The 26,902-nt window shown below is 43.4% G+C and overlaps 1 protein-coding gene across 15 annotated transcripts in view; it reads right to left on the minus strand.

Moving 5' to 3' along the window:
• CAMK2B (calcium/calmodulin dependent protein kinase II beta) overlaps positions 1–26,902 on the minus strand; it is a 208,959-nt gene that overhangs the window by 131,189 nt on the left and 50,868 nt on the right. For all 15 annotated transcript variants that reach the window (XM_083588539.1, XM_083588544.1, XM_083588538.1 and 12 more), the window contains exon 2: positions 25,027–25,121. In XM_083588539.1, the coding sequence (XP_083444665.1) occupies positions 25,027–25,121 (95 nt within the window). The remainder of the gene's footprint in view (positions 1–25,026; positions 25,122–26,902) is intronic.

Below are 26,902 nucleotides of genomic sequence, written 5' to 3' on the forward strand. Positions count from 1 at the left end.
GCAGGAGCCAGGCCCTGTGACTGGTAGGGCCTCGCAGGACTGGGGCCTTCCCGAGTTTGGCCTGGAAGGGCAAAGCACAACCGCACAGGTGAGGCTTGACAGAAGACTCGTAGCACCTGGTGGCAAGGACCGGGAGGGGTATATAAGACCAGCATTTCCCTCTGGCTCTTTGCCACAGCAACATGCTACCCACCTAGCTGTGCTTCGGCTTCCTGACTCCTGGTATCCTGACTCTTGGACCCTTGGCTTCCTGACTCCTGATTTCCTGATTCGTGGACTCTTGGCTTCCTGACCCCTGGACTTCTGACCCTAGACAGCTGATTCCTGCTTCCCAACCTCTACCCCGGTCCCGACGTACCAAGCTGGGACTCCGACTGCTTGTAACCTGGACTGTGACACCATCTTCCTTTCTCTAAGGTCATCAGTGATGCTGTGGCAGTGGGGCATAGGTCTGTGGTCCCTGCTGCATGAAGTGGCGGAGGCAACTGACCACTAGACAGGTGGTGGAGGAAAGCCATAGCACAGTAGAAGCCCTGCCACAGCAACTGAGGCTGCTGCCACCTGCCACCATTTTAATTTCCTGACCTTCCCCCAAAGTGATGAGAGTGGCAATGAGCTCATCCAATCTGATGCCACCTTTGTGCATATTGGGGGCAGATTCAGCTCCCTCGGCCCACACTTTCACCATTCCAGCTCCCTCGCTGACCCCACAATCTTAAAGGTGGTATTGGATTAGCAAAACATGCTGAATCTCTTATGAGTCACTTTGGGGAAAGTTGGGTAAATTGCAACATTGGTGGACAGCTCATGGTGCTGAATAAGAGACAGTTTTGCTTTACTGTCTGCCTGCTCCAGCCAACCACCTTAGCAGCTAGGCCCAAAACCATGTCTGCAACAGCAGGGTGAAAGACCAGAAGGACTTGTAGAGATCAGGATCAGGCAGGAGGAGAGCTGTGTCATATCCCAACAAAGATTTTTTTTAAAAAAAATAGGATGTCACTGCTGCCAAGAAGGGAAGGAGATAAGCCAAGGATCTCACACGGGGGTCCGTCAAACCTGACAACACCTTTGTCTGCATGCATTCTGATGCTGCCACCTTTGTGGGTTAGGAAGCAGGAGCTGAGGCAAATCGGCTCACTAAAAAATAATGGCAATGTAATGTAAATCATGTGAAACATGCAACAGCAAGGATGAGAAGCTTGTGGTCCTCCAGCTGTCACTGGAATACAACGTCCGCCATCTGTGGCCACGGACCATGCTGGTTGGGGCTGATAGGAGTTGGGGTCCATCACTATAAGGAGGGCTACATGTTCCTCATTTCTGCAAACTAACTTACCTATTAATGTAGGATAATTCAACACCTAAATCTGACGTAATGATTCTGCCCGATAGAGAATCATTAGACACATGGGAGGAGATTAGCTGGTGTTTTTCTGGACAATAGTTTTTAGATCTTTAATACTAACACTGCCTCCAGAGCTAATCATCCCCAGTTGTCTATTAACCATTAAAAAAAAAATCAATACAGCTGTTAATGTGCAGCACAGAGAGAAGCCATGCAAAGAATAGGATACACACAGCCCATCATCAAGAGGCATCGGGCGATAATTTGTTTCTGATTTTTTAAAAAAAATTCTATGGTCACATCCACCGCACATATTTAAAGCAAGTGATTTCCCCTAAAGAAACTGGGATTTGTAACTTGTTAAGGGTGCTGGGAATTGTAGCTATGGGAGGAATAAGCTACAGTTCTCATGATTCTTTGTGGAAAGCCAAGTGCTTTAAATATATAGTATGGATAGCATTCTAACAGCTACCTAGGGACACCTGTGGTGTGGTAGCTGATGTCTGTGTCTGTTGTTGCTGCTGTTAATTTATTAATTTTGTATGCTGCCTTTTAGGGCAGATCTCAGGGCAATTCACGTTCTATGTTCAGTGGATCTATCAACTTTTGCTGGGGGAAGCTTTTGGCCTTATACATACACAACTATTTTTTTAAAAAAGCAAATGTTATGAAGTAGTAGAACATCAGATATGTTCCTCTTTAGTTGAGATTGCAATATATGTCCAAACACTGCAACAGTTATCAGAAAAATTGTGCGTTAGCATCAAACTGGAAGAAACCAAAAGAAAATATAACATTAAATTTCTGAATGCTGTAACTGCACCAAGGAAGCATTAGCACATTTGCTCTGTGACATGCTCTGTGTCGTACATATACTTCATGTGTGGGTTCAACTTAGGGTGCATTTGGCTTGGATTAGAGTGCATTAGGGATTGGATGCACTAAATTGGTGCATGACAAACCAAACAAAAACCCTATTTGTGCACATGGCACTGTGAGATTTCACTCTTACCAAGATATTTATTGTTAAGCTAACAAGAGGCAACTGACAGAATGCAGGGGAACATTATGCAATTGTGTTTATGATAAACAAATAAAAAGAGGTCTAATCAATAAATGAACCAAGGAACCGGATACATACATTTGAAATATATAATGAGCAAATGGATTCTGATAAAACATTAATTCATTGAATTATTTGCATGAAGGTGTTTTAAATGAGCTATGTGAGAACTTTTGCTGATGTTACAGGTATCTTGTATCCTGGAAAAATCTTGTGTCTAGAAAGAACAGTGTGACAGTCATTTTAAAGGAGTTGTGGAACTACAGCAAAGACGGTAAGCCAGCTTGCTGTGAAGGGGATCAAATAACTTTTACAAGACTAATGTATAAATGCCAGTCATAGAACTATGGTCTTGCATACATGAATAATGGCTTTCCCTTATCACTACTCAACTTTCAGAGCAATGAATGTTTCTAATTCCAGATCAAGACTCCTTTGAGAGTCATGCAATACATGCTTATGACATGCAAAACCCACAAATGGTCTGTATCAATCACTGTGCTGGTTTGTGTTCATCCGAACACCATGGTCTAGCAGGATCAGGAGGGTGATGCAGTCCAAAATAACAACTCTAGCACAAAAGCCCTGAAATAGCTTGCACCATTTCCTTGGCAAATGCTACCACCCTTCAAGTTTAGCACTACAGTGCTAAATCAGTCTCAGGAGAAAACTTTCACTTGGACATGCCAGTGTCACCAAAAAAAAACCAGTCACCAGTTTTAGGTGTTCCACAATTCTGTAGTTCCATTGTACTCAGGGCTTTTTGCAGGGGGTACTTCAGGGTACATAGTACTGGTACCTCTTTTTGTAGGGTGGGGGTTAAAAAGTGTGACACTTGCTGTAACAATTTCATGGTGAGTACCAAAACCTATTTTTCAGAGGGTGGGTTGTATTTATTATCTGAAAATGGGATATCACTCATGAGGCTAAAGTACTGACTTTAGGCTGAACGCTCCTGAGTGATCTTGCAGAAAGCTAGGGCTGCCATACGTCTGGGTTTTCCCAGACATGTCCAGGAATTGGACTGTCAAGATGGCGTCCGGGCAGATTTTCACCAAATTGATAAAATGTCTGGGAAGACTCGAATGTATGACAATTAGGGCGCTTTTAATAGAAAAATATTGGGGGGAAAGAAAGAAAAGAAAGCCCAAAGACTTATTGGGAGTGGGGGGAGCTCAACAACTTCGCCCAAAAGGCCAACAGCTTTGGCCAATGATATCATGGGAATTAATTGAAAGAACCAGAGAGTTACATGGAATTATCCAGAGTGCATAGTAAGATGATGGGTTAAACTTCAGGAACACATGTCTCAACACAGCCAAGTTCAATGACCTGCATGTAAGCACAAGAAATGTAGGCCATTTATAGATTGAAATTGTATCTTGGAAGTAGGGATGCTTAGGGTATTTGTTTGGTCCGCATTTTTTGGGAACTGAACTTAACTTGCACTTCAAACACTAACATACAGATCAGAACACAGTTCTCCTTTGTTTCAGCTCAAAACACACACTAAAATGCATACTAAAACATGTGCAAATGATTATTGCTTGTAAAATGCAGAAGAAAATGTGTGTTTTGTGAACATTTGAGTGTCTGTTTAAAAAATTCACAGACTGAAACAAAAATGGGACAAAATGGACTTATAGATGAATACATGCAACACTGACATAGACAGAAATAAACTGGTCTGTTCATCCCTACATGGTGAATAAAAATAAGCTTAAAAAAAAGCAATCTACCAGACCTTATTTGAAACAAACTCTAGTTCCAACAAAACAGAATACTACAGTTCCTGCTTCAAGAACAACAAATGACAGACCTCAAGCTTATATGCTCCTCTCTCTTCTCCTCTTTCACACCCATAAGGAGTCACTTTCTATTTTAAACGAACATTAGTTCTCTCTAATGTCCAAACTATTGGAACTGCAGCTTGTAATGCAGATATGGTGTAAAACGTTATTCATTTATTCATTCAAATATTTATAAACTGTTCCTTCATAAGATATATCAAGATGGTATACAACATACAGAGTATAGTAAAATCAGAAAAGGCATCCATAAAACATATAAATAAAACATTAGTAGACACTGAGTGGTGAAAAAGAAAACTTCCTATTGTGATGGCCCATCTAAACAACACAGTTTTCAGAAGACATCTAAAAGAAGGCAGGTATTCTTCTTGGCAAACCTCTACTATTAGGGAGTTCTGTGGTGCAGGGGTTGCCCCACAAAAGGCTTGGTCCCTGGTGAAGGCCAACCAAATCTCAAGTGAGGAAGCACCAAAAGTTCCCCAGCAGAGGATCTCTGTGATCAAGGTGGAGCATAAGGAATCAGACGGTCCTTTCGTCCAAAGTTATTTAAGACTTTAGAATTTAACACATGTACACTGAACTTGGCCCAGTAGCAAATCAGCAATAAATGCAACTCTTCCAGCAGTTGGGGAACATATTGTTCAATAATATGCTCCTGGGAGAATTCTAGCCACTTCCACGTTAGTTGCAGCTTCCAGACCCAATACATGGGCAGCCTCAAATAAAGTGTGCTGCAGTAATCGAGTCTTGCTGCCAATGCATGGGCCACCGTGGTCAGGATGTTGTGATCCAGGAACTGTAGCAGCAAATCTAATCTACACCATACTTCATCGACACCACATTTTTTTGTTCAAATGACTTTTTCCCCCTGGCTTGGAGGTTGCCAAGCATAATTCTATTGGCACAACCAGAACACTGCCTTCCTGACCAGCTGTCAGAAGTGGAGGTTGCAAATCCAGAAACAATTCCAGGTGACCTGTTCTGTTCTAGCTAATATTTTGGATGACTGTATGCCAAGATGAAACTTGGGGGGGGGGGGGCTTGCATGCTATAAAAGCTGCGTGTTGTGAATGCAAACATATTCACATTACACCACTACAAGAAGTTGCACCCCTTAACAAAATTATGGAAATGGCTGGCACCAATTTACAGAGTGTGTGTGGTCAAACTGCAGGCATGCGTGCTGATCTCCCAGCCACTTTGCAGGTAAACCAACCAGCTTACAGCAGAGCCCAGATCAATTCCTTTCAGTTGAGTGACCATCTACCATCTAACCCCTTACCACTTCTCAGGCAGTGCAATATCTGTCGGGCAACTGCCATCATAGACAGGCAGGTTAAAGCACAGGACACAGATTCCACAACACAGGTCAGCAGGAGAAGAAACATGATTTTCACTGAAGAGAGACTTTGCACGCATGGTCGAGGTAGTAGTACCTTTTGAGTGTGTGGGAAGAGTCTTTCCACTTGGAGGATTGGGGAATTCAATCTTAGGTGCCAGAATTTTTGTAAACAAAGGGCAACAACCCAACCACTCAGTTTGGATGGGTTGCAGCATCCCTGCTTGGTCCCTGAGCCTCCGTTTCAGCTCTCACGAAGTCAACAAAATTAGTAGGCACTTTTGGATCTCACAGAAAGCTGTCCTGGAATAATGAATGCTACTGGGGATATCTGCTTATCTATCAAGAATGAAGCAGAACATTGTGGACAGGGTCAAGAGCTTGCACCATTTTGCCGGGGTAGGGCAGTAACCACTAACCCAAGGGCCAGGTCTTCCCCATTAGCAAAGTCAGCCACCAACCTAATTTCCTGGTGATGGCACAATCCCTCAAAACAAGAGGAATGTGTCCAGAGTCAAGTAGGGATGGCATAATTTTAATCACTACCATGACACTGGGCTGGTTTGACTACCCCATTCATTTAGTAGCCGGCTGGGTTCAGTCAGGAACTCAGATCAATTATTTGATGCTATACCAAGATTATCCCCTTGCAAAAGATTATCTCAGCTGTATCAGTTGTTCTCTTCTGCAAATATCTGCCAGGGGATCATCTCCCAGCTATCCTTTGTGGGCACCGCAAATATTCCAAAGTACTGTAGCAGGAATTTCAACTGCACAGCCCCTCCACTTGTTCTCCCAAACGCTAGAAAGCAATGAGGAGATGAAAGAGAAATCCCCGAACCCTGCCCTGCCTTCACTGCCCTCCCCCCCTCCCCTCTCTCTCTCTCACACACACACCAGGAAGAGAGAGTCTGGCTCTAGTCCAGGGAACCTCCAAGCAGCACAAACAAATTAAAAGTCCAGTAGCACATGGGTCAGATGGCTGATAGGCAGGCTCTAGAACCAATAGCTGTTCAGTACAAGGCAGACACAGGCAACTCTTGCAAGGCTTGGGGCTGTCAGTCAAACATGCAGAGCTGTGTTCTTGCTGGCTGAGGAGTGGAGCAGTGCAACTGAGCATGCTCCAGTCTACCTGCATTGCAGTGGCTCAGAGTGTCCTCTATTAACCCAGCTGTATGCTAATCCCATCATGCCATCCAGGACACTTATTAGCACAGCGGCAGAGCCAAAGGAGGAACATTTTGCTTTGAATACAGGAGGGGGAGAGGGACCGAGCAAGAACGGGTGATGGAGAGAAAGAGGAAAACAAATAAGTATATGTTATGGTATACCAAAATAAAATCGTAGAATAAACAAAAAAATCAAAAAGCTTCGTTCTTGGATAGCAGAGCAGAGGATTGCGGGGGGTGGGGGCACAAACAATTGCAATCAGAGCAGAAATCAGAGCCTTGGAAAGCCTTGTGGAAATTCAGTGTCAAGGCTATTATTCTACCGGCAGGTATGAATGTACTTTTCGAGGTGGGGGGGATCACAGGGCCACTGCACATGATATTTTTGAACACAGGGGTTAATAACCATGTTGGGGGAAAGTGCATAAAACAACATTATACAGGCCACACAGCTGTCTATCTAATTCCTGATAAACCTCATAGGGAAGATGATGTACTGCTGCAGAGGGTGAAATGGGAAGCACAGGGCCTGCCCCTCTCTCTCTCTCTCTCTCTCTCTCTCTCTCTCTCTCTCTCTCTTCTGTTGAAAGACCAGCTTCACCAGTTTCCTCCTCCACTCCTCCAGCAGCAGAGGGAGAGAAAGAAGCAGGGCCATTGGGCCATTTCATCAGAGAGACCAGCTGCATTTGGCTCCTTCTCTCCCTGAACTGTTGGCATTCTAAGCTGGTCACTGAGTTTACTCATTTTCCTCTTCCTTCCTCAACCATTTTTCCTTTGTGTCCTATCCTTTCAATGGCGAGCCCAAATGCAGGGACTGCCTTATTTGTTACTGATCTTCTGTAAGCTGCTCTGGGAGCCCTTTGGGCTGAAGAGTGGAGTTCAAGAATGCCTTCAAATACTGTTTGTCATCTTAGCAACACTATCAGAGGCAAACAAAACCAGCTGAATAGCTAGTCACACAGTACAGCATGTGCTTCTTCACAGCATGAGCATTCATTTCCATCTTTGTAAAATATACTGGAAAAACATGAAATTGCAAATGCGACTCTATGGGCCTAAATAAATAATTTCCAGCAATTACCGCGCTGTGTTGCTAATCAAGACTGGGTGCTCCACCAGAAGGCTTTGTGGAGGATATGCGTATGTGGCAGAATCTGATGCTTGAACACAGAACTGGCTGGCAACAGGCAACCATAACAGCCAATTCCTCTTGACACAGGCAGCAGTTTCCAAGATTAAAGGTAAAAGGACCTGCGGAAACAAACAAGACTGGGAGATGCGTGCCCAAAAGGGAGCAGGGACGGCAGCTCTATGGTGGGGACAGGCAAGCAGCAGGAATGGGTCACACATTCAGTTAGAACAAATCTCCATGGAAACACACTGTGGAAGTTCACACATTCAAAGGGAAACAGCTGCTTAACACCGGGAGCTGAAGCGGCAGGACAGCTGAGATGGTACCTTGAGGTGAACGGGCTCCCATTGTGCCTACGCTCTGGGCAACCGATAAACAGTCTTATACAAAGCAAAACGCAGCAAGAACGCTCATTGAGAACATACAGAAAACATGGAAAATGTTAATATAGACAGATACCAAACATAAAAGAGTAAAAATAAAAAAAAATGCCAGTGGCAATGGGATCCATATGGAAGCCAGATTCAGAATCCAGATCTTTCAACAGAAGCCTCAAATACCTAGCAAGTGTTGAACTCCCCCAATCTTTACCTGAACCCTGACCCAGTTGATGATTAGCAGTGACTGCTATATTAATTATTTCAGTTCAAAGTCCTTGGTTCTAAAGTTGTGATCAACACCTTGTCTGCACTATCTTCTTCAACGTGCAGAGCCAGCTCCAGCTTATTGGGGGCCTTTGGGCAAGATGCTCTCTGTGGGCCCCTATCCTTCTGCTGTTGCCACAAATGGCATGCCCTCTCTCTCTGGGTCTAATCTGCACCACTGCCCCAAATAAGAAGGCAAGGCAAGTGATGCATTTCCACACCTTTTCACTCTTGCCACTATTTGTGTGTTTGCAGAGGGCAGGCAAACAGGCAGGGGTCAGCAAAAAGGAAGACAAGCAGGATCTGGGGGTCAGCAGTGAGCTCCTGGCTAGTATGCCAGCCTCAACAGATGCCTAGCAATGCCAGTCCTTGATGCCAACCCTGTCAGTATATAGCAGGGACAGGGTACACACTTCTTTCCTACACAACTGCATGCTTTAAAAGTCACATTAGGGCAATACCTTTATCAGGCCGGCCCAAGTGTCACACAATAGTGTGCAAGCTTTCAAGTTCTCCAGAACTCTTCATCAAGCCAAATTGTCAAAAAGCAACTTCCTCACACTTTGTTTGCTTTCTAAACTTTCCCATCTCCCGCTACCGATTCCTTTAAACTGAAGATGTCAGGTTTTGAACTGGGGATTTGAACTTATCACCAAGCTATGATCTTCTCTGTAGGGTGGCTTTAATGTAATTCTTTTTGTTTTGAAGTAAGTCGCCTTATAAAATCATTTGATGGGAAGGCAGGATATATTGTGAAGCTGCCAATATACTGAAGCCCTACCTTAGGGTTGTCATATTTCAAAAAGTAAAATGCATTTTTTCGAATGACTTGCCTAAGATTCAGGACAAAGGGCTTTCAGGCCTTTCGAAAATTCCCCCCACCTACCTCCATAGCAGGAACAGCGCCTTCTGTAATGCCATTATTTTTTTAAAAAAAGAATTTCTAGAGGTTACAAGGCTCTACTTTGTCTTTAAAGAAATGGTTCAACTCTTGCCTCTTAATTTTCCTTTTAAAGTAGTTTAAAATCTCTAGTTACTCAACATGTCAACGGGGAGTTAATGACAGCACACACTACTTATTAATTAGAACAGTTACGTATCTTTTCTATTTTAAAAAAATGTGTTAATACATTCATGCTTAAGGACATGCTGGTGAACTCTATGCAAGGAGATAAATCAGCCTGCATCCAGTGCAGTCTCCTAAGTTCACAAAAAGCTGCACCAATCTAAGGGTAACTTGAGATTTTAAACATACACAACAAAATAGTCTAGTGGCACCTTAAAGACTAGCAGATTTACTGTGACAGCCTATTGTGAATTAGACCCCACTTCTTCAAATGCCTGGCATGCTACCAGTCTAATGAGGATAATATCCATGCATTTTACAAAGTGGGTTCTAGTCTACAAAAGCTTACACTGCAACAAATCTGTTAAGTCTTTAAGGTTCCACAGGACTCCATTTTTGTTTGCTGAAACCAACTAACATAGCTATTCCACGTAGGGATTTAGCACAAGATTTTGAACAAAGGAGAAACAACCTGCTGATATGGCCCTGCCCAGTTCACCCTCAGTTATCGTTCCAGGATCCCTACCTATCCTAATAGAAGCTGCCCAAATTCAGACCACCACCACATGAGCAGAGTTCCATTTCCTATACTGTATTTGACACCTTGTTTGGAAGCTTTTATTCTCTTCTCCCAACCCTAACTTTTTCATAGAGACAACTGTATGCTACAGGGACTTGATAGCCTAAAGGGACCCAAACCCCCAACATTTGCGAACAGCTTTGTCAGAGTTGACTCTCAGGTCTGACAGATGTACTAAGCTGCCACCAAGCCACAGTAAGTACCAGTATCTTAGTAGTGCCTGGCAACTGTAAACTAAGACATGCAAGAGTAAAATGACCTGGCAAAATGTGCTCCACCCATGGGCAGGTGCCAGGACCCCAATACCAGAACAGAGTCCGTTGCTAATGCATGGTGTGGGTGGGGCCTCCTTTACCTTAAAACATTTTCTTTTCCAGGTGCTCCAATGGGTGGTAATCAGTTTGGTGTTGGAGCTGCCATTCTATATTTTCACAATGGCAGTCTTGGGGGCAAGGATTATGGATTATGGACAACAGCAGGAGCACTCCTGATATGAAATGGGCTGAACACCTGGAAGTTCTCTTCTGAGAGGAAAACCAGATGATAGTAGCTGCCCATCCCCTGGCCTCAAATTTTTGTTCTCTGGCAGCTACACCATCCGTGCCCTCTCTAAAGTAACAAACCATACGGTGCCTTCCAGGTCAGGGTTCTATATTCCTTGTGGTCTTAAATGTAAAAGAAAAAAATGTATTCAATGGTCAAGAAAACAAATGAAGTGTGTCTGGGGCTCAATGCTTCTTTTGTTAATGCTACCCAGTGTTGAAAGAAGTTCATCTTTCAAGCTTTGAGTATTTCTCCATCCTTCCATGGAAAAATCTTTATAAATTTATAATGCAACTTACTCCTGGATTCGCACAGCTTGCAGGTAAATCTGTCAGTCTGGAAATCAACAGATTTATAAATACATTTAAATGCCCCAAAATAAAAACTGAGATGTTAGTAACAGAAAAGCTGACACACCGAGTTAAGATTCTATGACAAGGAGGACAGGAGACTCATTTAGAAATCTGTCAGAATTTGGGGACAGGAGGTTCCAAAAGAAAGTTTGAGAGTGAGGCTGAAGAGAGTGAAGTCTAAGAGAGAGTGAGACCTGGTCCTTACATAACACTAAGCCAAACCATGGCTCAGCATGAACGCACAAGGGTACAGGTTCGCAGAGAGGAAATAATGACTCCTATGCTCCTTCCTAAAGGATGCTAAAGGGTTTGTTTCGGTGTGTAAGGAATGGCAGCTGTCTTTCATCCAGTGCTGAATATATTTTAATGTAACTTTATTCATAAGTCTATTTATATATTATAAATAAGGGGTTTCTGAGCATAAGAAAAGTTGAAAGTAAAATTGAAGGCACAAGAAATACTGTACATATTGTTACATGCCACCCCAATCTCTGTAAGTGGTGCAAGTTTCAGGGGGTTACCAGGTCTGTGTTCCCTTTTGGGACGATGAGGCACAAGAAGGACTGTGGTGTCTTTATGATATATGGTTTTATTTACAAATATATACAGCCTACACCTAGAAGAGATGGAGGGATTGCAGATCATTCAAATGCTACGAGAGTCTGGCTCAACTCTTAAGGGCAGCAATGGATTCAAAGGACGACAAAAAGCCATCCTCAGTGTCTCTTTGTTCCAGCCTGTCATTCCCAGCTCACATGGAGTTCTTCTGCCCCTCCTTCTCCTTCTTGTCTGTTTGGCCCCTGCTTGGCTGCAGGAGTTGCCGAAGGAAGCATACAAGATGCCATTCAACCATCTTAGGGACTCCTCTCTGTATTTATGTAGGGTCTACTCCTTAGCCTTTTCTTCTCCTGAAGATATGCCACAAGGCAGCAGAGGTTTAGGATCAGAGTCTTCCATCTCCTAGATGGGCTGCCTTCCCAGGTGGACAAGCCAAATCTGCCCCTACTTATTGCACTACTGTTTACTTTCCAGCCAACCTAGCATCCTGCCAACCTAGCAGTTTGAAAGCATGCCAGTACAAATAGATAAATAGGTACTGTAGCAGCGGGAAGGTAAACAACGTTTCCATGCGCTCTGGGTTCCGTCACAGTGTTCTGTTGCACCAGAAGCAGTTTAGTCATGCTGGCCACATGACCCGGAAAGCTGTCTGTGGACAAATGCCGGCTCCCTCGGCCTGAAAGCGAGATGAGCGCTGCAACCTCATAGTCGCCTTTGACTGAACTTAACCATCCAGGGGTCCTTTACCTTTTACCTTTATTTATAGGAGTATTTCCACAACACACAAAAAATCATTCAAAAAATATCAATGTGGTGTACAACTCAAGCACTATAATATAATAAAAAAGTGAACAAATGGCCAAATTGAATTATCTAAAAATGTTTGGCAAAACAGAAATATTTTCAGCAGGTGGAGAAATAGAATTGTAGGTGCCTGCCTGATTTCAATGGGAATATTGTTCCAACATACTGCTGCCACTACAATGAAGGTCTTAGTTTGCATAGAAATTAAACAAAACTGAAATTCATGTGGAAGTTTATGTAGAATTCTTAGACTGTATGTTTCATAGCCATTTGACCCATTTGCTTTATCACTTTCCTCCTCCCCACCTCTCTGATGACAGAGTGGGATAAACATATACCGTATTTTTCGCCCTATAGGGCGCACCGGCCCATAGGGCGCACTTATTGGGGGGGGGGGAATAAAGGGGAAAAAATTTATTTCCCCCCCCCAAGCCCCAAAGAGCAAAGAAGCCATGACAGCGAGCGGGATGGATCCCGCTAGCTGTCCTGGCTTCGTTTTTAGCCTCGGGGCTTGCGGGGCTGGGGGCTGGGGAAGCCTGAGCTTCCTCCGACCCCAGCCCCCAGAACGGGTCCGGGAGCAATGGCGAGGTTGTGCAACCTCGCCATCGCTCCCGGAGCTTGCTTGCCGGGCTGGGGCAGGGGAAGCCCGAGCTTCCCCCGTCCCCAGCCCCCAGAACAGGCTGTTGCCCGCAAGACTTGCGAGCCCGGTGGGAACTCCCGCCAGGCTCGCAAGGCTTGCGGACATTTGCGTGAAACACAGGGAGTGCGCCCCGTGCTTTGGGCTGCAGGCTGCTGTCCGCAAGCCTCGGGAGCCCGGCGGGCACTCTCGCCAGGCTCCCAAGGCTTGCGGATAGCTTCCTGAAGCATGGAGAGCGAGAGGGGTCAGTGCGCACCGACGCCTCTTGCTCTCCAGGCTTCAGTGAAAGCCTGCATTCGCCCCATAGGACGCACACACATTTCCCCTTCATTTTTGGAGGGGAAAAAGTGCTTCCTATAGGGCGAAAAATACGGTATCTGATGAAGTGGGATCTATCCCATAGAAGCTTCTGACACAATAACAGCACAATCCTATGAATGTTTTCTTAAAAGTAAGTGCCACTGTGTTCAACTGAGTATGCTCCACTTAAGTGCACACAAGATTTCAGCCTAAATATGTTAATCTTTAAGGTGCCACAATAATGCTTCATATTGGTATAGTGCTTTCAAGTGTTTGCATCACATACATTGTCTAGTTGTAATCCTCACAACCACCAAGTAAGTAAGTCAGTCAGTCTTATTATTCACCTATATTGCAGAAATGGGTGAGTGGCTTCCATAAACATTCTGATTGGCGTATAGCTAGCATACAATATGCATTTGCAGGATCGAAAATAAAAATGAAGCATTCCAATCCAGTCTTACATAAAGCATAATAAGGTCTTTCACTGGCTTTTGACCAACATCCTCACCAGTGCACGGGAGGCAGGATAATTCCGGGTTTTACAATGAGGTATTTTAAAAAAATTTAAAGCTCAAAAAGAAGTAAATGCATATGGATAAGACCATAACATAGTGGGGCTCGATCTGGAGCAAATACACATAGGAATCACATTTAGAGTAGCCAGGTGTGAAAGAGAACACAGCTCCTTCTGAAATTCCCTGTTTAATAACACAGTTACTAAAGGTGTAGGAGCCCTGTTGCTTTTTGCATCTGGCCACTGCAACTGCACCACACGTTTCTTTAACAGTGTCACCTCATACTTTACTTCTCACAAATTCATCTGAAAAGGGTGTACTTACTTAAGTGTCCAAGCAAGGAAACAAATGGATCAGGTGAAATGACCCAGAGAACTAACACTGAAATCCTATAATACTTACTTTGGCATAAGCGCCACTGAACTCAGTGGGTCACACTTCTCAGTAATCATGCATGGGGTTGGGATGACAATCACAATCGCCCATGACATCCACAATCACTCTTTTAGCATCTCTGGCAAACACAGAATGGGTCTCACAGATAACCTTTCATTCACTGCACTAATTCAGCTTGTCTCAGATCTTATTCAACAGCATTATTTGTTTTATTTTTATCCTGCTTTTCAGCCAAGCAGCTCCCAAAGTGGCTCATAGCAATTAAAATTCAATACAAAATGCTGCTGGAAGACCGGGGTGGGTGGGGGTGGATTCTCAGCTGGAGCTGTATCCATGCATGGCAGAGGACGTGACAGGGGGCTACAAACATTAATCAGCTGCACACAAGACTTTCCTATAAATATACAATCGCCATTTTTTATTTAAAAGCATTATTATTTTTCCCCAAAAACAAACAATAGTAAGGTCCCTGACTTCCCACTCCCATGGGCAGGCACAGCTTCTGACTTTGGGTCCAGTATTATCTGATCAGTGAGCTGGAGGCAAAGCTATTACCCAAAGAGATCATTACGACAAATGGAGGCAATGGGAACAACCAGCAGGAAGCAAGACTGAGGGGAAAGGAAAAAGCACAAAACAAGGCTCTCTAAACAGACCTCGGGGAAGCTCTGTCAGCTCTCTCTCATCCCCCCGCTCTTTCTTCTTTTTATGCGCTCCTGTGCTTTTTGCAGCTGTGTTGCAGGCATATTTCAACAAAGCTTTCCTTGCTGTTGCACCTCCACACAGGGCCAGCCCAAAATATTTTGCTGCTTGTTATAGTGCTGGTGTACCTTGCATTCCTTCAGCATAAAGGAGCTCCCACTGAATTCTAATGCCCTTCAGTCAGTGGGTCGCATGTATAAGACTGCACCCTAGAAAGTCAAAAACCAATCCATCAATCAAATAGGATTGTTAAATTAACAAGAATTAATCCAGGCGCTGTTGGAAGAAACTGATTTTCTGGATCCATTTCAATCGGTGTTTAGGCCCGGTTTTGGCACAGAAACTGCTTTGGTCGCCCTGTATGATGACATCTGTTGATAAGAGAGACAAGGGAAACATGTCCCTGTTAATTCTTCTCTAGCAGGTTCGTAGCTTGGGGGTACTCCTGGATCCTTTGCTGTCACTCAGGGTTCAGGTGGCCTCAGTGGCCCAGAATGCCTTCCATCAGCTTCAGCTGGTGGCCCAGCTACGCCCCTATCTGGACAGTGATAGCCTACTGTTGTCTATGCTCTGGTAACCTCAACGTTAGATTACTGCAATGTGTTATACGTAGGGCTGCCTCTGAAGATGGTTTGGAAACTTCAGCTAGTGCAGAATTCAGATGGTTTGAGCATATTACGTTTGAGCATGGTCCGACTGCACTGACTACCAATTAGTTTCTGGGCTCAATTCGAAGTGCTGGTTTTGACCTATACAGCCTTAAACAGCTCAGGACCACCTCTTTCCATATGAACCTACCCGGACCCTGAAATCATCTTCTGAGGCCCTTCATTGTGTGCCTCCTCCTTGAGAGGTCCAGAAGGTGGCAACATGAGAACGGGCCTTCTCTGAAATGGCCCTCTGTGGAATGCTCTCCCGAGGGAAGTTTTTTTTTTGGGGGGGGAGCTATTGAGTTGTTGTTTTTATTTTCATTATGTATTTTGTGGTTTTATATTTTGATTTTGTTCTGTGAAGTGCCCTGAGACCTCAGTTAATTAATTATTAAATTCAATTAATAAATAATAATAAATAAAATAAATTTTGGACCACTTTTCTGTAACTGGTGCTTTTATTGTTATATACTTCAGTGGCGAGGGAGGGGGACTGAGCTAAGTACAAATTTAAAAATTTCAACTTAGGATACTTTCAATGCCAAAAGTGGCTCTCTCCAAACAAATTCACACAGCTTCCCCTTGCAGTAAGTGTGGCCACTCACAGAAGAAATAGCAAACTTACAGGCAAGGTAGTGTCTTATTGTTCAGCGACAGTGCCCATTGGAAAAAATTATCTATGCAGTAAATGTAAACTGCAGGTTTTGATAGTTTTATACACAGTCAAATATGAAAGAGATTCTCACATAGCAATCCTATACATGCTTACTGAGAAGTCCCACTGTGTACAATGGAGCTTACTCTCAGGAAAATGTGCATTTAATTGCAACATCACAAGACTACGTAAAAACATAATTCTCACTAAGAAAGGCCATTACAATTGACAATCAAGAAAGCAGGAATGGGGGGGGTGGCTCTGAGAATCCTAAAATAGCACTATAGTAGTGCTAGCCCTATGGGACGCGGGTGGCGCTGTGGGTTAAACCACAGAGCCTAGGACTTGCCAATCAGAAGGTCGGCGGTTCGAATCCCTGTGACAGGGTGAGCTCCCGTTGCTCGGTCCCTGCTCCTGCCAACCTAGCAGTTCGAAAGCACATCAAAGTGCAAGTAGATAAATAGGTACCTCTCCGGCGGGAAGGTAAACGGCGTTTCCGTGTGCTGCTCTGGTTCGCCAGAAGCAGCTTAGTCATGCTGGCCACATGACCCTGAAGCTGTATGCCAGCTCCCTCAGCCAATAAAGCGAGATGAGCGCCACAACCCCAGAGTCGGCCACGACTGGACCTAATGGTCAGGGGTCCCTTTACCTGTACCTAGTGCTAGCCCAGCTTAGTAATAATAGTGCATTCTCTAGTGACTTGTGCAAAAGGCTGCCATGCAGGCACTACTGGAATTTCAAAGGCGGAATTGACATGGGGAGGGGATATTTGAAAGGCAGCACTTTGTCCTGGATCAACTATGGTTTTTTTAATGTTTTTGTAAAAAAGAAAAAGAAAAGCTCAACAACTTCTGGGGTTGTCTAAAAAAAAAGCTCAACAAATTCCGGGTTTTCCTTTAAAAAGCTCAAAAATTTTGAGAGTATCCTGGTCTTTACGTTTTGAAATATGGCAACCCTACTTGTGCATTTAGCATGCCTGCTTATAAGCTAGTAGCTTGCTGGCTGAGGAACTGGGTGGCTTCTCCTCCTCAGTGGTTAGTTTGGAAATTCAGGCTACCAGCCTCTTAACAAACTAGTAAACAAAACAAAACAAAAGTAGGAGCAAGGAATTTCATGGGCTTATTTACAAGACTGAACTATAGTATCAAAGAAGCACCTAAACTCAAGGCATATCAGAACCTTTTGTGACTGCCAGACCCACTCTAGCTTGCAAAACCAGAGAGGGCTTGAGTAAAAAATACAGTAAGACCTAGCTGAGGACTGCTCCAGATTCCAGTACACTAGAATTGCTAGGAAAACATGGACTGGATTTCAAAGCACTGCAGTAAACACTGTCAAGAATAGAGAAATTTTCTAGTATGGGTGGGGTCAATGTTCCAGCTTCAAATCTTGTGGGCAGCTCATTTCTCAATAAGCTCATATACTTCAACAAAAGCATAATGCCCCACTAAATAGGATGAACGAGAGAGAGAGAGAGAGTGCATCAACAACAATCCCACAATTTTGTTGTGTTTCTTGTATCCTCACTTGGGAAAAACAACAGGACTGTCTGATGGCATCTGTTTCCCCAAGTATTTGTGAGCTGGATAAGTGATCTTTACATGCTTATTGACAGTGCCTTATATCACTTTTTTCCACTGTATTGAACAGGATCAATTCCTGCTAATTGGTCTGTAACTACCAGGATCATTTGCTGTTCTGAAAGCTTTTGCCACTCTGCTTCCTAATTATACCAGATTTTGCTCTTAAGAGCTACCAATGAGTTTTTACAAAAAAAATCCCAAAGTGTTAATGAAGTTTCAAAAAATGTATAAATTAAAAAGATAAGGGGGGGGGACAAATAAACCCCAAACCTGGGAAAGATCCAGGAGAAATTTAAAAGGATTCCCTGCCCACCCTGTGGTGCTAGAAATAATTCTTATTGTGTCAGACAATGAACATTCAAGCTGGTGCGACAGAAGGCCAAGAGGTGATTTGGACTGTAGCATTTTTTTAAGGGTTACAATTATTTGACTCAAAGACAACTGAAAGGCCAGCAAGTGGAAATCAGAGCTAGGCAAATGTACTGTAACGTCAATGAGAGGAACACATCTTAAGATGGCAATCTACTGTCGGAATAAGCAGTCAAAGAAAGCAGCGGTCTTTCATTTGGGAAACTTTCTCACTGTCAATTCCAAAATTAGCAGGATGTTAATTGGTGTGTTGGGACCAATTAAAATGTCACAAGGTCATGAACACGCTTTGGAGCTCCCCAGAATTATTCTTCAGGTTAAATTCTGAACAAAACAACAAGGTTGGGAGGGTTCAGGTTAGAAAAAGGTGGGCATGATGGGAATTCTCCAGAAGATGCTGTTTGTTAGATTATTAAAGTATTTTAGATTGAACATGCAGGTACCATGATTCCCGTAGTTTTCCCTTGCAGAGAACTAAAAGCAACTTCAAGGAGGAGAGAATTAAGATGGGGAAGAGGCCTCAGAGGACGGAAGAAAGGATTAATACCCCTGCTCTCCGCAAATGCCATGTTCTCCAAAACAGCCTCATGAGGATACTAATTACTTTTAAAAGTAGGGTCTTATAATAATAATAATAATAATTTATTATTTGTACCCCGCCCATCTGGCTGGGTTTCCCCAGCCACTCTGGGCTGCTTCCATAGAAACCAAAAATACACTAAAATATCATACATTAAAAACTTCCCTGAACAGGGCTGCCTTAAGATGTCTTCTGAATGTCAGGTAGTTATTTATCGCTTTGACATCTGATGGGAGGGCGTTCCACAGGGCGGGCGCCACTACCGAGAAGGCCCTCTGCCTGGTTCCCTGGAGCTTTGCTTCTCGCAATGAGGGAACCGCCAGAAGGCCCTCGGCGCTGGACCTCAGCGTCTGGGCAGAACGATGGGGGTGGAGACGCTCCTTCAGGTATACTGGACCGAGGCCGTTTCTTAGTCAGGAAAGCCTCATATAGTGTCTGTTGAGGCCACGGCAAACAAAAATTTAGCTGCTGACCATATGACTAAGGTGAGCTTTAGCTGTCAGAGGGGACTGTACGGCAAATAAGAAACAAAAGGAGGTCCACAGAATGGCAGGGCAATACACCTTTGCTAATGCTCAAACCTTTTTCCTCTTTGGTTGTTTGAAGGGCTAAATTAGTGCATGCATGTTTCAGTGCTGTGGAAAGACGCTGGGACCACTTAGCCTCCAGTATCGAAAGTCCCACAACTGAACAAATTGCAAAATGCTACATTATGTTTAGTGCTACGTGGGTGACCTGCAGCAAGCCAAGCCAAGCGTCAGGCTCACACATCCACCCCATTTCACCTCCAACATGGGCAAGAGAAACAGACTCCTTTGAAGATTAGAACATCAGTTTGTGAATCCTGGCTTCTTGAAACAAACTGTGGCTAATTGAACAAGCCAGCTTCTTAGCCCACAGTTTAAAGGTGGCTTGTTTTGAAATTAAGTTTCAAACCCAGGATTCTAGGTTCATACAATGTGTCAAGCCGCTATTTTCTGAAAGTGGAATTAATCCCCCGGCTATGTGGGAACAGGAGGGGGGCACATAAACCCAGTGCTTTGTTCAGACATGCTTAGGTTGTCCACATAGCAATGAACCAGACATGGAGAGGGAAGGGTTATAAACTTCATCACTGGTGATATCACGGGTTAAAAAAAGGTAAAGGTAAAGGATCCCTGAATGGTTACGTTCAGTCAAAGGTGACTATGGGTTTGCGACACGCATTTCACTTTCAGGCTGAGGGAGCCGGTGTTTGTCCACATACAGCTTTCCGGGTCATGTGGCCAGCAGGACTAAACCGCTTCTGGCACAATGGAACACCGTGACGGAAACCAGAGCACACGGAAGCGGCGTTTACCTTCCCAACACAGCGGTACCTTTTTATCTACTTGCACTGGTGTGCTTTCGAACTGCTAGGTTGGCAGGAGCTGGGACAGAACAACGGGGGCTCACCCCGTCGCAGGGATTCGAACTGCCAACCTTCTGACTGGCAAGCCCAAGGGCTCAGTGGTTTAGACCACAGTGCCACCCGCGTATCATGGGTACCATCCAGGAGAAACTTGTGATATTCACATAACTACATTCTATACCTGATTTAATTTGCCCTTAGAGCAAAAACAAAGTTTTGCTCTAAGGGTCACAGACTGATAAAGGTTCCCCACCCCTGGGTCTAGAGCAGGGGTTGTCAACTTGGTCCCTACCACCCACTAGTGGGTGTTTCAAGATTCTAGGTGGGCAGTAGGGGGTTCTATGGCACAAGCTGAATCCTCCTTTCATCAAGCATTGGTGGGCAGTAAGGAAATTTTACCAGCAAGAAAGATGCATTAGTGAGTAGTAAGTATAAAAAAGTTGACTACCCCTGGTCTAGACCAGGTGGCAGGAGCTCTCCAGGGTTTCAGAAAGGGTAGGAGTCCTTCACAGTCCACTGTGGAGATGCCAGAGATTGAACCTGAGATCTTTTGAATGCAAAACATCTGCTCTGCCACCGAGCTAAAGTCCCTTCCCAAAGCCCTTCATCAATGGAAGGTATTCAGATCCCACACAGGCATGCTTTCACTAAGCAAAGAAATGATTGTCTAGTAAGGCACTACCAGTGCACACAAAGAATGCAGCAAGAAGCAATTTGTGCAAAGTTCCTTCTCAATCAATCTAATTATGACACAGAATTGATGAACTAAACTAAAGGGCATTCCTCCTAGGTAGTTTAGCCACAGGTGTTACTTCAACTTCTTAGTTACATTAACAGAAGTCAATGCTGAATAAGAAATGTCATTCAGAAGTGCGAAACTCTCTTTTCTCATTAGTCTCTCTTCCTTCTTTTTCTTCTGCATTAAGTATATTTCAAACATCTCCAGGACATCCACTCACACCAGCACAATTATCACTTTCTTAACAACTATTCACTGCTTGTATTGAAGAAGCTAGAAACTTGAGGAGGGAAATTGTGGGCTATTTTAAAAAATCTATTCAAATTTTTTTAAAAAAACCAACTACCGGTATCTAACAAATCTACTAAGTAGAGGGTTTCCCAAATCATAATATTCACTCTGAATCTGTGTTCAATGAGCTAATCTAATTTAAAAATTAAAGGGATGAAATTTTCCATGCTTCAGCTTTTCTCTTCCTAAATTTGCTATGCAGAAATTCTCAGTTTTTTCCATTCCATTTCATTTGCTTGTTTTCATCCTGCCTTTGTGTCACAAAGCATTAAAAGCAGCAAGACAATTAAAACAAACAGTATCATCATGAAAATGGAACAGTTTGAAAAAGCTAATAACGTCAAATCTAAAAAAGTAGGTTAAAAGAAACACACAGAAACATCTACAATAAAAATCTAAATCCTAAAAGACATACAGGACCAGGCATATCTCATAAGAGATTGTATTCTTTTATTTATTTCCTTTTTTTAGTTTGTGGTTTAATTATATTTTTGAGTTTCATGTTGTATCGGGGGTCTGTTTTATATACTGCTGTGGGGTGTTTAGCCTGAAAAGTGGAATATAAATATATGAAATAAGACAATTCCCATAGATAACCTTGGCACCAAAACTGAGGAGGTCATGTCATGAGTATCCATCATTCCTACCACTAGAATTCCTGTTTGAAGTCTACCAATATGGTACACTCCAGGACATTAAGAATCTTGACCTGTTAGACTGGTCCTGTATTCCGAAATCACTTTCAATAACTGGAAGCAACTGTTTGACTGGGCTCAGGACACATGGTGCTCCAGTTAATTCAACAGTTAATTTACTGTGCCTGAATACAAGACATCTGCCTTCTTTCCAGCTGGGAAAGAAACAAGAGGCAGAGAGAAGGGGATAAGAGTTAGCCTTTTGAAGTGCTCTCCTGATCCTAAGCAGGCCTGCATAGATCTGACTAAGGATTTCAGTGTCAAATACCTTCATCTCACTTTAGCCAATAGCATTACTGTGATTTGACTCTAGCACCTTATTTGTCAGCCTCTCTACTCCAATCATAAGACCCTTCCTTATATACTACTTACAGGCACTACATGCCTCATTGACTTAACCCCTGCTAGCCTCTGTGGCCTTCCTGGGATCATTGAGTTTAGCCCAGTTAATAACCTTCAGCTTCTTTAAACACTTCAGACTTGTCGCTTTCTAATCAGCTCCTCTCTAAACTAAGTAATCTCAGTCACAATCTCTCCCCTGCATCTAAACTTTACTAATCCAGTTTCATAGTCAGGACTAATCCAGTTTCCGTTGTTGGGGCAGAATGGAAAAGTGAGCCTTGGGGGGGGGGGGGTAAAGTCAAACCTTTCAAGAGTTACAGCTCCTACTATGGCTGTAGAGACCAATATGAGATAGACATCTTTTACTGCAGGTGGGGCAGATGAAGGTGTTTGGTTTTGCTGCTGCAGGTACACCATGGTGTTTCTTCTCTCTGTGCTCCTCCTAGCGGCCATTCCTCCTCTGATCACTGCTGTGGATACACACCCTGACTGCCTGTCTCCAGGCACTGTGATTGTCTGCAAGGGATTCACTTACAGCAGGGTTAATGTGGCCAGCCTTTATGTCACGTTTGCAGACATCTTTGTAACACAGAGCTGGACTGCCAACAGGCCTAACGCTTGAAGCCAGTGCTCTGTGGAGCATGTCCATGGGGATCCTGCCATCTTCCAAGCTGTGGACATGACCAAGCCAGCATAAATGTCGCTGAGACAGAAATATGAAAACATGCTGGGAATGTGGGCTTGGGAGAGCACATCTGTGTTTGAGACTCTGTCCTGCCATGTGATACCCAAAATCTTCCTGAAGGCAGTGTGCACGTTGCCCACGACTCACTTTCATAAAGCAGTGTGCTCAACATGCAAGCCTGGTAGACCTTCATCTTGGCATTGGTCATTAGCATCAGATTCTCCCATACCCTTTTGGAAAGGTGAGCCATTGCCATAGCTGCCTTGCCACTATGTTTCTCCTGCTCAGCATCAATGGAATGTTGTTGGTTATGGGGGGAACCTAGGTAGACACCATCTTCAGTGAAGCTGAAGACATAGAAAAGCAATAGGGAGAAGACTATGCCAAAGAGAGTTGATGCGAAAACACCACCCTGTTTCACACCGCTCTTTATAGGAAAGGCATCCGAGGATGAATCGTCATACTGGACAGTGCCATGCATGTTCTCATGAAAGGACACAATCATCTTGCGGAACTTAGGTGGGAATCCTATCTTGTTGAGCAGTGTGAAAAGTCCTTTTCAGCTGATGAGGTCAAAGTCCTTCATCAAGTCAATGAAGTAGATGTACAAGGGATGTCTCTGCTAATTTAGCAATTTAGTAAACCAACCTCGACTTTACCTCCTATTTATCTTGAAGCCAATGTCCTCAAAGAATGAAGCTAATCTTCCTGAGGCCACACCGGAAGTAATTATGAGAGGCACAAGCAGACACTGCCTCTCCCAACCCTGTTGTGCCTGCATAAAATGACTCCATCTTGACTGAGCTCTGAAATAGAACATCAGCCCTGCAAAGCCAGGACCATATGGGCACCTTGGTTGTCTGTTTGCCTTTAAGGCTATCAACCAGCTAGAGCCTCACCAGGTTCAGTACTGTCATTGATAAGCTTTCAAAAACGAAAACCAAAGGACTTCAAATTAATACTCTACGGATGCCCAGAAGCACTCTGCCGTTACCTATCTTCCTATCAGAACAGAAGGGTACTTTGCACATATGGAGAGAAAGGTGCACTTATGTATGTATGTCATAGAAAATCATAAACAATTTTCATAGGTACAAGGCAATATAATTTTGGGAGTTGAAAGACAAACTTTAACTGACCCATCTCTGAGCCAACTCAGTTTTTCCATTCCACTTCCCTAAAAAGTTGTGTGCACATATTGCTCAATGAGAGCCATCTAAATTAACCACCACAGCAGGCCAACTTTTGTTATCTAGAAACAAATCCAATTTGCCTAATTCAGCTTAGTACCAAAATCTGCCACAGTTGTTCATGGATAGGTAAACTTATTAGTCACAATGGCTTGTCAGAAAACTAACCATCATTCTCATCTTAAATAATCAAATTAATAGCAAGGCTATGCTTAGGTCCTCATGTCCAGCCCTCTTTTGAATAGCGACTCACTGATCAGTGGGAGCTGCTTCATTGGGGCTAACAGACTTCCTAAAAATCAGTTTGTCATGGTTTAATGAGTCCCATCTTCACCTACTGCCCAGCTCTACAATCACAAGGTCTGGGTTAATCACTTACAGTACCACTGCTTCAGCAAACTCAATTTCCTTCACGTTGTCTTCATTAATCTCATAGATATACCCTTCCACAACCTGTTAGTTCCAGTCTATAAGGTATAAATACCCCATCCGTTGAGCTAATCATAAATTTTGAAATTCCAAGGGCAAAAGCATTATTAGTGAAAGGGCAAAAGCTCTCTTATTCTTGCTGCCTACAGAAAGGGAAAATTCCAAGCTTAGATTGGGAAATACCTTGAAGGAGAGAGGTCTTATTGTTTATAGAGTTCTTCTACACCCCCCTTCTGATTGGCAGTGATTACTGCACTCAAGATCTATAGCAGCTTCCTGTCTTTCGCAATTATCTCCTATCTATCTCGTAGTCTCTCATAATTCCTGACACTGTACTCCTATTTGAGCACTGCAGCACCTTGTGTCTCTCCTGATTGAAACAACAAGTGAGTGGCCTGCTACCAGAGAATTGTCCTGTAATATGAGTTTCAAAAGCCTCATCTATTGCACAAAACAAAATAAGCCTACCTCTGGCTGAGAGCTTCTTGGTGTTGATAATCTTTGCCGCATATTCGTGTCCAGTGCAGAGTTTGACACAGCGCCGCACAACTGAGAAAGCCCCCCTAAAAATGTGCATCAGAAAAAAAGGAGAAAACAGAAAAAAGGAGAAAACAGAGATTAATGCCTGCAGCTTGGAAGAATCCGATTCACAGCAGTATCTCGTTTTTTTAAAGATAGTTTTGCAACATTTTTTAACATTTCAACATACAGAGATTTCCCTTTTAGCCTATCCCATCATGGCATTCTTATTCCAGATGAAAGCAAAGGAGAGAGAAAAGAAAATAAATTGCCCCTTGTTGAATTCGTTCAATGAGAATGTCCTAAAATTAAAGAGTTGGAAAGCATCTCAAAGGTCATCCAGTCCAACTCCCTGATGATGCAGGAGACCAGCTACCACAGCATCTGTGAAAAGAGGCCACCCAGACTCTTAAAAATCTGTGATGAATGAGAATTTTAAAAGGTCTAAAAGGGCTCCAAAGATTTCAGGAAGAAGACCTATTTTCCTGTGGAATGTTATTTGCCACTTGATCCAGGGATAGCTGGACTGCTCAATTGGTTAAGAGTGTGGTTCTGACAACACCAAGGCTGCAGGTTCGGTTTCTGACAGCTGCATATTCCTGCATTATAGGGGTTTGGACTAGATGATCCTCAGGGTCCCTTCTCAGCTGAAAGGAAAACCACCTTGGAGGGGAAGTGGCAGGGGAGAATGCAGTGAGTTACACGAATCATCCCTCCTTTCTCACACACAAAAACGGCTTTGCAGTTTTCTACAATCAAGTGGTATATTACTTTAAATAAATACCGTATTTTTTGCACCATAACACTCACTTTTTTCCTCCTAGAAAGTAAGGGGAAATGTCTGTGCGTGTTATGGAGGGAATGCCTACGGGTGGCATGCCTACGGATTTTCCTCCTCTAAAAACTTATAGAGCGAAAAATACGGTAAATAATAGGAACTCTGACATGCAGTACTATATGTTAGTTTAAGTGACTTCTGCTGTTGGGATTAGAAATATATTCATTAATCATATTTTATCTCATCCTTCCTCCAAAGCAGCACAAAAAGAGTGACAGAAACAGCTTCAGGACTCAATAGGTATTTGAGCCCTAATCAAAAACTTTAGCCACCATACCAAGCTGACTTTTATCTGAGAATTCTTTTAACACAATTTTTAGCACTTAAGATTTTGCCTTTTTTATTTTTTAAAGAAGTGCTCTTACTTTAATGTTCCTAAGAACTGTAAGGCTAATCAAGGCTGTATAAACATCTGCCGTGAGTAGTTAGGCTAATTAATCCTACTCTAGTGTAGGATAATGAGTTGAGCTACAAGACTATAATTCTCAGTTCACCAGCGTGGTACCCACAACCTCAGCAAAGACTGACCTCAGATGCTCTGCTGTCAACAACTCCAAACAGCTGTCTATTACTCATTCCCTAATTCCAACCAGTAGTGAAGTTGCTGGGCCATAGCTATGCGGACGTCACAGTTAAGGTCAGAAGCTAGAGGGCATATTTGATGGATATTTGTTGGTACAAATTGTGCTCTGCTCTCTGCATGACAGTGAGACTCTTAAGAAAGCATAAGAATTGCCTTGCCTGAATCAGACCATGTAGACCAGTACTGGGTTTTTAACAGCGGCCAGCCTGATTTTCGTGGGAAGTTTCAGATATACAGTATGGGGTTATATCCAATGCTGCTCCTACTCAGAGTATTCCCACTGAAGTTAATAGACATCACTAACTGAAGCTCATTAAAAATGTCAACTATCCCAGAAAGAATGGATTGGCTAAAACAGCTCTCTATGCTCTCTGAATCGTAATGAAGTTTTAGCTCATCCCAGT

The sequence above is a fragment of the Podarcis filfolensis genome (assembly GCF_964270895.1).
Source record: "Podarcis filfolensis genome assembly, chromosome: 15".
Classification (NCBI taxonomy): domain Eukaryota; kingdom Metazoa; phylum Chordata; class Lepidosauria; order Squamata; family Lacertidae; genus Podarcis; species Podarcis filfolensis.